Source organism: Mastigoproctus giganteus, chromosome 10 (assembly GCF_048544385.1).
Source record: "Mastigoproctus giganteus isolate SK-2022 chromosome 10, ASM4854438v1, whole genome shotgun sequence".
NCBI lineage: Eukaryota > Metazoa > Arthropoda > Arachnida > Uropygi > Thelyphonidae > Mastigoproctus > Mastigoproctus giganteus.
In genome coordinates, this window is record NC_143584.1 from 53,901,668 (window position 1) to 53,913,967 (window position 12,300).

Consider the following 12,300-nt stretch of genomic DNA (forward strand, 5'->3'; position numbering starts at 1 on the left):
GTTCATTTAATCAGGAAAGAAATTCTGAGTGTTATAACTCTAGCTTCCGTGGTGCGTGGTTAGCGCGAGCGCGCCGGAAATTTTACATGTTTTAAGATGTTATCCTGCGAGATTCAGTCGGAAAATCATTCAATGGCTGAAGCTTCATGTATTAATAATAGTTTATAACTGTAATTCAGTTTTGTTAATATTACAGCAGAATCTGAGTGTTATAAATATGTGAATGCGAATGTTGACTGAGTTCTGTGGCTGAATAATTAGCATGAATGCTGGTTTGGTGATATATTATTATTGGCCGTATAACAAAAAAAATAATAATACTCCCGAGAGAGAGAGAGAGAGAGAGGAATCACCAAGAAAGAGAAGAATGATGATATCCAGCTCGGAACCCTGGGTGTGCCAAGCTCATACTGACCAGATGCGAGCCCCTGAGCTCTGTTATTTGCAGTTTTAGTGGATCCAAAATTGGCGGTAATACTACCAATGTTGTATGCATTAGGGTACCTACAGACGCTCTGGCTTGCCTGCACAGGCCAAGTTTGTGCAGTCCAACCGGAGCGCGTGTATATAGCGCAGGCCGCCTGAATGGCCGTCTGGCCCGGTCTGTGTAAATTTGAGCGACGACATATTGCCCTGCTGCATGTAGATGTGGTTTTCCCAAATATGGCACACACAAAGAATCTTGTGAAGGCGAACTCAACGCCGTAAACAAATTCCCTACTTGATAAAATTGTTCTATAATTATTAGCTTCACAAGTTCTGATTGTAATTGGGCCTCTGATGTCGGTAATTTCCAGATTCTGGGTTATGAGAGTGAGCAAACAGTAGGTTAGACAAAAAACCAAACACAGTGAACGAAACAAATAATTCATATTTAATGCATCTTAAATTCTTCTTCACTACCCCATATTACTCCATTTGAATCGTTACAATATATTTTTAAAAACGATTTTACAGATACTTTTCCAAATGTAGCAGTTGCACTAAGAATTTTTCTAACTTTACCAGTTTCAACTGCCTCAGGTGAACGGAGTTTTTCAAAATTAAAATTAATTAAAAATTATTTACGATCGACAATGTCTCAACGAGTACATACTTTCTAATTTGGCAATAATTTCAATAGAAAATGACCTTTTGGAAAAAATAAACATAAATGATATAATAAATTCGCATTTCTTAAAGCAAGGAAACATAAATTTGTATAATTTTTTTAACATTACAATTTTGTTATTGTCATAGAGTACGATTACTGTGATTTAGAATGTAAATTTCTTTCCAGAATTTCATAATGAATTTGTTATTTTTGCTTGTTGTTTCATTTTGTAATTCTTTTCTTTTTCAATAAATGAATGCTATTTTATTTTTTAATCCAAATATTTTGGGGCGGCAAATTTGATTTCGCTTACTGGCGGCACATAGGATCGCGGCGGCCCTGCTCCCAGGTAGCAAGTACAGCTTGTCTGGCATATCTGAGAGAATGTCTGCGACAACCTCAAGGACCAAGTTTCGCTTTATGGTTTTCAGATTCCCTTTATTTGTTTTTTTTTTTTACGGCAAGAGTCTACTTGTGGCTAATTCTTCCTTTGTATACCGCAAGCAAGACGGTTTGGTCACAGCCTATAAACAATACATTTTATAACATTTTTTTTATATATAAATAAATTTTTTGTTCATACTCCGTAAATTTTTTGTTTATTACTTTTAAAAGGCTACAATATTGAACACTAAATTAGGTTTTCTTGCTATCCAAACAAAAAAAAAAAAAAAACTAGGCAATCCATCCATAATCCGCTGTAATACCTACTATTAAATATAATGTCCAGAATCAGAAGAATGTTCTTACTTTTAACAAAAACTAAGTAAAAAGAGCCTGTTTCATCAGCCTGGTAAGCCACCAAAGCAAGAGAGAGAAAAACTTTCTTGTCTGCTTCTCCCTTGGTTTCTCTTTTCATGGAACAACACCTGCCCTCTAATTTTTCAATATTTAAACATATTCTTTTTTTATTGTCTACTGGTTTTTTTTTTTTTTTTTTGCTATAATTACCTAATTCTCGGAAGCTGTTGTTCACTCTAGACCGAACGTAATAAATATCAAATTTAAAATATACTCATCTTGCCCTCTTCTAAAACATCCACCTCTTCCACCATATAACAAAACAAATACATATTTTAGTTCTGGGGAGATTGAAGATCCCAAACAGAATATAACGGAAACAAGTGTAAGCCAAAACCTTTGACTCTCTCCTTGCCCCATCCGCTCCATTATTAAAAATTATAATTAGAAAACCAATCGATGACAATTTAAGAATCTGCTTACTCGACTTTCATTAGACTTTTGTCATGTTTGCATTTACTGAACTTCCGAGGTACTTTTAATTCGTTTCTATTTTTTCGTTTATTAATTTAATCGATTTTCACTGGTGCAATAAGCACCTGACCTTTGTAGTAGTGAGCGCAAAAAGGTTAGGAACTGTTACTAAGGCAAAGTGAATATAACAGCATTTCAACAGGTCCCTGTATACCAAAAGAAATTACTGGTATCGTGTCTGGGCACAAACAGAACAGCGTGCGACCCGCATGGTATTTAGGAAGCACCAGAGGGCATGAAAGGAAGTTGGATGGAGGGAGGGTTTTAGATAGAGGGTGGGGTTAAAAGCTGCGTGGGCAACTCAGCGTGGAAAGGTACGGGTACAACCTGGTTGACTGCACACTGCGTACAGGTAGTGATGACGTCACGGGAGTGCCAATATTGCTAGCACGATTGCTGCTCGGCTGACTGGTTTTGAATTCTCCGTTTACCCCGCCTCCTCATCCTCCGGCAGGACGCGTCATTTAGCGAACTGGTACTGCGTGGACAGCCAGTTCTCAGTGAACATGGCTTGTCTGTGTTGAGTGGACGCTCGTTCCCCTCAACCGGCCGTTCGGTCAAAATATGGGGATTTCTGGATATCACTAAGTACGTGTTGTGTTGTGTGTGTGTGTGCGTGCGATACGAGCCACAAAAATGAATCGCTACGAAAACACTTGTCTTCGTTGTGGACAAACGGTTTATCAAGTCGATAAGGTTGGTCCACTAAAGGACTTCACTTTTTTTCATCAAGGGTGCTTCAAATGCCTCGTTTGCGGCACTAAGCTAACCTTGAGGACTTACTTTAACAACCAACAGGATCAGGATGATAAAGAGGTGTACTGCCAGAGTCATATGCCTAAAACTGGGCCAGGTCACCTCGATGGAATGTCTGTGGGTATCAAGGCTGCACTCAGTGTACCCAAAACGAATCACCTCGTAAACGACCAAATTAGAGGGTCAGGAAAAGGCACTTTTGATGCGGATGCTCTGGGAATTAAAAGTGCTTTGACATCGCCAAGGCCTAATGAACTTGATGGACGACACAGGGAACACACGGCAGGTAGATTTGATGCCAGTGCTCTACACATTGCTCACGGTTTGAACGCCACCAAAGTACAAAGAGGATACCGGTATGCTGGATACGAGAGGAGAATTGACGACTATCTGGTGAGTACATTCACTGCTCTCTTTATATTACGTATTAGAAGGGGCGCATTGAGGGGGAAGGTGCAAATCTGAGAATGTTTTATTATTAATCGTGTTTAGTGATTCTATAAAAGGAAAGGTTTACGTTGTGCACACACACACAAAACTTTCCAACAATGATGTAAATAAATTTGGAGATAACAACTTACTTGAATACAAAACCGAAAAAAAAAAAAAAACTATTATATTTAGGCCACCCGAATAATTAAATTCGTCTGCCGTGCTATGTCTTATGTCTGTTAATTGCGTGTGTTCTATGGTCGATTTTTCTGTTTGCTGGACGAAAATGTATTTGAGTACAGTATAAAGATAGACAGACGTTGGGGAGGGGGTGAATTAACGCTGACAACGTATCCGAGTAGTCAGTACAAGTAAACAGTTATGCACGCCGCGAACTCGAATCCAGATGATACCATATAATACGATAATTTGGATAGTCTGGCCATATGCGGTCGTGTGTAAACAGAAAATTTATTGCAATACATTGCTAGTGTGGAGAAAGTGGGTGCAGACAGATTCATTATACAAATAAGCAAATATGAACGATGCTACACAGTGGCGTTTCATCATATGGCGCAGCTGCATTAGATCGCTAAGCTCGGGGGGGGGGGAGAAGAAAATCAGCAAAACATCGTGATGATACGCCACTGATGTTACATTAACGAAAAATTTCGTAGTGATGATACATAAATTTAAAATAAAAAAATTATTAAAAAAAAAGTAACAGAAGCATGCGTATTCGCAAATTTGCACAGTCGAGTCCGCACACGCGCCACGAAAAATTAGTACACTGAGTGGACATAAATCATGGGATACCTACCTAGTAACGGGTAGGCCCACCTTTCGCCCGGATAAGGACAGTCACACGGCGAGGCATTGAGTCCACTAGTTCACGAAAACGAAATCGACCACAGGTATTTTCATCCATGCTTGCTACACCACTGTCCATAATTCTGTCGCATTCCTGGGTGGAGGATCCAAGGCCCGAACGGACCTTCCCACAGCATCCCAAAGATGCTCCACAGGGTTCATGTCCGCGAACAGGGAGGCCGTTCCATGGTGGTAAAGTCCACGGAATGCTCTTCGGACTATGTTCTAGTCACCATGGCTCTGTGGGGAGGCACATTTGTCTTGCTGGAAGAGTCCATTGCCCTGTGGGAGCACAATGACCATGAAGGGATGCAGATGGTCTACAAGGATGGACACGTAACCTGAACCATTCAGAGATGCGTCTAGACATACCAGAGGTCCTAACGTGTGCCAGTTGAACATGCCCCAGACCATTACCGACCGTCCACCTACCTGAACAGTTCCTTGTTGACGTGACAGGTATATAGGTTCGTGCGGTTTCCGCCAGATACGCACCCTCCCGTCCACTCGAAATAACTGGACTCATCGGACCAATCACCAATTATCCAAGGCCCAGTGCCGATGTCCTTTCGCCCAGCTGAGGCGTAGAGTCGTGTGTCGTGGTGTTAGCAATGGGACTCTGGTGGGTCCGCGGCTCCCATAACCTATTGCGGCTAATTATCGCCTGATGGTCTTGGTGGAGACGTTTCTGGCGCCTCCCTCGTTGAAGTCGGCGGTGATTTGTGCCACTGTTGCTCTCCAGTTGGCTGAAACAATGCGAGACAGACGTCGACGGCCATGTTTATCTACCACCTTTCTCCGCCCACAGCGCTGTTCACGACGAGATGTTATTCCAGAAATGGCATATTCCCAATTTACTCTTGATACTGTTGAACAAGGATAGTGCAATTTCTGTATATCTCCACGATAGAGTAACCCATGCATCAGGCACCCACTATCATCCCTCTTTCAAAGTCAGTTAACTCACAACGTTTATCCATACTGACATCGAATTACCGTCTACGTCAATGCGGTGGATTCGTCCACTAGCGTGAGAGGTGACAACGTCACGTTGCCCAGGAACCAGGTATCACATGAATTCTGTCCTTACAGTGTACATTGCCGTGTGACTTTGGTAATAATGAAGTTAAATAAAATATTAACTTTATATTTTTAAATAATGATTGTAGTCTATTGGTGGCGCACCTGCCCTTAGTATGCCCGTTGCGAATTCAAGTTACCACATCACGAAAAATGCATTCCCAAATGAGCAAGCACCCCGGCTGCCCTAACAATGAAATTGTTAACACGTCTTGCAATATGCTATCCCAGAGACCTATGCTATCCGATGTTTAAGAAATGCATTAATATTTACTGCGTATAACCAATTCCTACAATCTGCTCTATCCAGTTCTCTCCGACATCAATTTTCTTTAAACAATATCACAGGGTGGATACAAATAGTAAACTGTTTTTAGACCCTGTAACTTGTTAAAATTTGCCGCACTTGGCCATTGTTCATACTGTTAGAAGGTGTGTTATCTCCAATGAATATCTTTCTGTCTTATCGGACCAAAGTCACCCTGCAATTCTCCATTTTTAACCGGCTGTGATGGATTCAAACAAGTTAACAACGCATTTCTCCACCGTGCATTTATTTATTAGTATATTTTTTGTAACACGCAGTGGGATTTTTAGTCTCTATGAGATTTCGGCCAATTGACTTCGGATAGAAACACAAAGATACGCGCTGCTTTATATATTCGCAATAATTTTGAGTTCGGCAAACCAACAACCAAAAGTGAAAGAATACAGATCCAACCCTCCCCCCAACAGAACCTTATGTAAATCAGTCTTCCTCAGGCCACTTGTAAATCTGCATCTTCTTCCACAGAATATTTAGAAACAGTAAATGAAAAGCGGTAATTATTAATGAAATTACAAATAGTAACACACGTACAAATTTCAAATAAAAATAAATGATAAAAAAATTAACTGAACTTTTTCAGAAACTATGGCAGTGGTTTTCAGCCTTTTTTTAATAACGGCACCCTTAACTCATTTATTTTATTTTGCGGCACCCCTACTCAATTTTCTGTCTGTTAGAACCGATTCTCTCTCTGTATGTGTGTATATATATATATATATATATGATAGTTATTACAATAATATAATTATAAAAATTACATTTCATAATACAAATTATATATATTACGTATATAATAATTTTATTCTTTATATAGAGGTACTAAGTAAACATCAATTATAGATCACCACAAAGTCAAAAATATAATGTACACCTTTTTTATAATGAAATAATAATAATAATTTATTTATCCCTATTTTATGTTACACTTTTTTGGGAGATAACAGCAAAAAGGGAGGGGGAGGCTTTTTAGGGGGTGAACCTTGGGGAACACAAGCATAAGTTAGAAGATAAAGAGCAGTCTACCATCACTCGCAGTGAATGGCTTTTTAGGGGGGTGTTCCCTTAAAAAATGATGAATATACAATTGAAAAATGTACAATTCTGAATTTGTACAGGTAAATGTTCAACAGGAAAGACATAAATAAATTGGAGTGTTTTGTACATTCCTTTACAGAAGACTTCGAAAGCATCACTACTTATAATATCATTGTGAACATTTTTACAATTAAATGAGGAGAGAAAAAATATGATGAGATACATGCACAGAAATTTACAAACTATTTGCCAACTGCTTCCTTTAACATTTATACATTATTTCCACGTTGGTGTTTTTAAAATCCAGGAGTTGAGTGGAAGGTAATTTGAATCAGACATCCCTGGTGATGTGTTCAATTAGTAGTTTCTTGAATTGATTTAGTGAAGTGACATTTTCGATTTTTGCAGGAAGTTTGTTCCAGGTTTAGCACTTCTGTATTTTATACTTTTCTGACCTATGGCTTTTCTGAAAAGCGGAATCTTCAGGTTGGCCTCATTTCTTAGATTATATGATATTTCTTCTTCGTCTGTGGTTATGAAAAAGGATCTGAAGAGAGTGGGAAAGTCTGCTGTCTTCATAGCATTGTAAACAAATCTCAAAATCTCTTTTTAATACAAGGATCGCCTCGGCTTTCTGCAGTAGCTGGTAGATGCTTAGGAGGCTCACTTCCTTGTATCTCGAACTAACCGATGCGTTCCAGGGAAGGCCCAAAATTGAACGAACACATCGATTAAGAATGGAGTTGATTCTCGCAAGGTTTTCTTGGCTGGTGGTACCCCATGAGATGATTCCATAGGTGAGGTGCGGCTGAATTAAGAGAAGGAAACACCCAGGCAGAGGCCCTAGCGAGTATTCCTGTTAGTGACGAAGTTTCCTTTCGTAGGGTTATCATTTGCTTTGCCCAACTTAGCTTATCATCTAGCCAGATTCCGAGAAACTTGATTTCCGATGCGTTCCAGGGAAGGCCCAAAATTGAACGAACACATCGATTAAGAATGGAGTTGATTCTCGCAAGGTTTTCTTGGCTGGTGGTACCCCATGAGATGATTCCATAGGTGAGGTGCGGCTGAATTAAGAGAAGGAAACACCCAGGCAGAGGCCCTAGCGAGTATTCCTGTTAGTGACGAAGTTTCCTTTCGTAGGGTTATCATTTGCTTTGCCCAACTTAGCTTATCATCTAGCCAGATTCCGAGAAACTTGATTTCATTCACCCTTTCAAGTTGTTTTCCTTTGTATGTTACGTCTAAATCAATATTTAGTGGTTTGTTTTTCGTTCTAAACACCATATATTTTGAATTTTCTGGATTCAGTATAAGCTGATTCTTTTGAAGCCAATTATGCATCACAAAAAGCAAGGCAGAGATTTTGAGTTGAAGCTCATTAGGGTCTTTATCTGTGATTAGGATGGAAATATCATCGGCATAAGCTACTAGGTGAGAAGATGGAAGAAGAGAGAGAAATTCATTGATGTAAAGAACAAATAGGATAGGTCCAAAAAGTGAGCCTTGAGGTCCTCCCCTGGAGAATAACAGATGTCGGAGTATGACTGATTTGTTCTTACGACAAATGGCCGATCAGTAAGGTAGTCTTCAAGGAGAAGGTTAATTTTTCCTCTCAAGCCAAGGTTATTGAGTTTGTAGCAGCAGCCACAACTGAGAAAACAAAGGAACGCACTGGTGTGTCGAAACTAACCTCCTCAAAAGTATACAATGAGTGGAAAACGAAAGGAGAATGCAGCTCTAAAAGGAAAAAATGCAGCAGAAAGTTACTACTCCAAAAACAATAGCGCAACAATTTAATCTAGAATTTAGCAGTCATGTGCCTCTACAAAAGCCACTCACTTTTTTCTGTAAAAAAAAAAAATCAAAAAAAAAAAAAAAATCGAAAGATTCAACTAGAGTTGGTAGCACCAATGCTAAGACTACTATGAAACAGTGGAAAACGATAGTATGGTTTGATGAGTCTCGATTTATACTTTTTTTTTTTTTTTTTTTTGCAATGATGGTAGGGTGAAACTGTGGCGTGTGAACCTCACGAATCCATGCTGTGTTTTGTCCACCACCCAAACAACTGGAGGTGGAATCATGGTTTGGGTTATGTTCTTTTGGTACGGACTGGGCGCCGTTAACACTGTTAGAAAGTTGTGTTATCTCCAATGAATATCTTTCTGCCGTATCGAACTAAAGTCACTCTGCAATTCTTCATTTTTACCCGGCTGTGAGGGATTCATACAAGTTAACAACGCAATTCTCCACCGTGCAAAAACTATATCTGATTGTTTCTAGGATCATTCTCAAGATTTCCAACATCTATCCTGGTAGACGTTGGAAATTCTCTAGATCTGAATCGAATTGAGAATGTCCGAGTTTTGTTGAAATGGGCAGTTCGGCTTCTAGTTCTCTACAGACTATAATACTGCAGCTGACAAATACGCTTGTGAAAAGTGGTCTAATCTGCAGTTAGATGCTTCAGCCACCTAGTGGAATCCATGCCACCCCGTGTACAGGCTGTAATTCGGAAAAAAAATGTAGCTCTACGAGATACTGATAAAGCTTTCTAATTTTTTGGCCAGTGAGTATAGGAATAAATGATTGCATTTTCAAATGATTACAATGTTTAAGATATCAATGAAAAACATTACATATTTGAAAATTAATATCGGTTATAACCCTCGCATGCTTAAGAGCGAATTTACAAAATAAATGTGAATGTGTGCGGGGAGAAGACTCTCGAGGAAAAAATTATTCAAATTATGATGTTCAAAACAAATCCGAGGCGATTTTTTTTTATTTAATTTAAAAATGGTATAATAACAACAGGATGTACTGTGGTCTAAAATAACTGATTCCATTCACCAATTACAAAATATAATGCAACAGAACCGGGAGAGAGAGTTATCACTGGCCCTCCCATATATCTTATTTGTCTAGGGCTCTAGGCGTACCAAAGTTAGTGCTTGAATACAAGCACTGACCTTGAAATTCAATCGGTCAAAGAGGTGATGAATGTCATCTTGCAGCATGTCATCCCAGGCTTATTTCCTTTGAACTCTCAACTGAAAATTCAAAGTACAGGTATCGAATTTGAGGTGTGGCGCTTTCCAATCATGTCCCAGACATACTCGATTTTTTTTTTTTTTTTTTTTTGATTTGGTAGTTGTTGGCGCATCGGCTTCTGTGGCCATATTGCACCTCCCAAGGTTTTTGCAGTACTTTGATCCAAGCCCGAGGCGGGAATCGAACCCGTGACCTTTGGGTTGCCGGGCAGGTACTTTACCCACTCGGCTAGCCCGGTCGGCCTACATACTCGACTGGAGATCTCGCAGTCCATGACATCCACGTATTGAAGAGCCAACCTGGTAATGCTGGGGGGGGGGGGATTAATCTTAGTATATCGCATAATCCATCCAAAGGCATCTGTCAGATACGCCATTACTACCAGTATTCAGTACTTCTGGAAAATCCTGTTCCTGGTCTTTGAACAGGTGTACTCTTCCCACTGACCCACATAGACACTTCTCAACTAACTTGTTGGTTGAGAGGTTGGTTGGCTGATTGAGCAATAGTGAGTTGTTCGTTGGTTGGGCAATATCGCGAAATGGCATTCCGCCCTCTGGCCAACTACAGTCCTCTCCCGAAGTACGTCAGTTGGACAATAATATTGGATATTGGTTTTCTAGGAATACGACAAATGTTAATCAAAAGCTTCGAAAAAAAAATATTTTTTTATTACAAATCTCTTTTTAATACAAAATCAAATTCCTTGAAAATTTAATCTTTTATTCCTATAATTCCTCTTAACATTATCACCAAATTTGGTCGTGACGGAAGCACTCTGTCGTGATGTTTCAGTTTCCTTTAATGTAAAGTGACCGTATCCTTAGTATTCAATTAGGAACATCAATTTTACAACCCTCATCCCCCTAAAAACAATATACACATATAGTTGTTTTTTTTTGTTTTTTTTCAATTTTTTATTTATAAAAAAATATTCAGATACAAAATATAAATTAAATACACATACTGCTTTGAAATAAACTTATAAAATAAAATATCACACTTCTTTAAAAATAATTAAAGCGTGTGTACTCTGTACGCACGAAAGATGTTTTATGTGAAAACATCCTTGGCTTAGAAGAGGTTAGCGAAATCCATTTGTAGAATGAAATACAATCATACCTCCTGCAGTGGTAACTGCAGGAGGTATGGTATGACTGCGATTCCGAGATTACATCGGCACAGTCATAAGCAAATATGATTGTTTGATTGTCACAATCAAATTTCCTTAGTATGACGTCACAGTCATACTTCCTGCAGTTATTACTGCTGGAAATATGATTGCGACAATACAAATATTTGACCACATTTCAATTTCCGTTTCATTCCAATGTGCCGCTATAGATGTTTTCATATCAATAAATAAAAGTAGGCATACGTACCTTAACAATGCAATTAACTGTGCCATTTGTAAAATATGGTCCCGTTTTTAAGAACGTTAGCATATATGCATAATGCGCCTATTTGCCTTCACCATGCCTGCCGTCCGCTAGCATGTAACAACTCAACGCTCAGGATGGATTTTCATGAAATTTATATTTGGAACTTTTAGAAAGATTTGTTGAGCATTCCAAATATCATTTAAATCGGACTAATAGAAATGCTACAATTATTATTTCTTTGTCCGTCCGTCTGCATGTAATAACTCTTCCCAGTGGATGGATTTTAAGGAAATTTTACATTTCGCTCTGTAAGAAACATTTGTCGACCCTTCCGATGCTTCACACCAGTAGAATTCCAGCAATTATTATTTTCTTTTTTCGGAGTACACATCACATGGGCTCTCAAAATATCCATATACTGTAACTGAAGCACTGGATATTACGCTTGTTGACATGCGCAGAAACGAAATTTTCTCTATTCGCGCATAAATAGTTTGCTGTAAAAACGTTTGCTAACGCACCTGAAATGAAATGTTCTGCGCACGTTAACTACCTTTTTTTTTTTTTTTTTTTTGTATTTATTTGTTGTATGTATTTATTTTGTAATATATTTTTCAGCAGGCGCAAGCCCCAACAATTGATTTTTGTTGAACAGCATAATTATTTGCATTTCAATGGATGGATTTTAGCTGCAGCTGAAGTCAACTGCCTTAGTGCATTATTTTAAGGAGCAGAACATGTCTGTTAAATAGACTGCCCACAACCCACCTTATGATGGTGGTGTGGCTGTCCCACCAACCCCCTTCCCTCAAGAGTAAAGTCCGCAGTGAAAACGGTGCGGAGTTTAGTCTACGCGCGTCCCTAGCGCTATCAAATTTTTGTGTACGCTCATCGTGAAGGGAAACCTCACGATCACAGTGTGAGACCGCCAAACTCAATGCAAAACCCCTGGGAAAATTCCCATAAGGGTAATAGCTGGATTTGAACCTCAA

The 12,300-nt window shown here is 39.0% G+C and overlaps 1 protein-coding gene across 1 annotated transcript in view; it reads left to right on the top strand.

Moving 5' to 3' along the window:
• Nucleotides 1-2,845: 2,845 nt before the first annotated feature.
• Nucleotides 2,846-12,300, top strand: part of Hil (peptidase hillarin) — a 296,767-nt gene continuing 287,312 nt past the window's right edge. Inside the window, exon 1 of the mRNA XM_090383747.1 lies at nucleotides 2,846-3,517. Coding sequence (XP_090239873.1) covers nucleotides 3,005-3,517 — 513 coding nt within the window. The 5' untranslated portion in view covers nucleotides 2,846-3,004. The remainder of the gene's footprint in view (nucleotides 3,518-12,300) is intronic.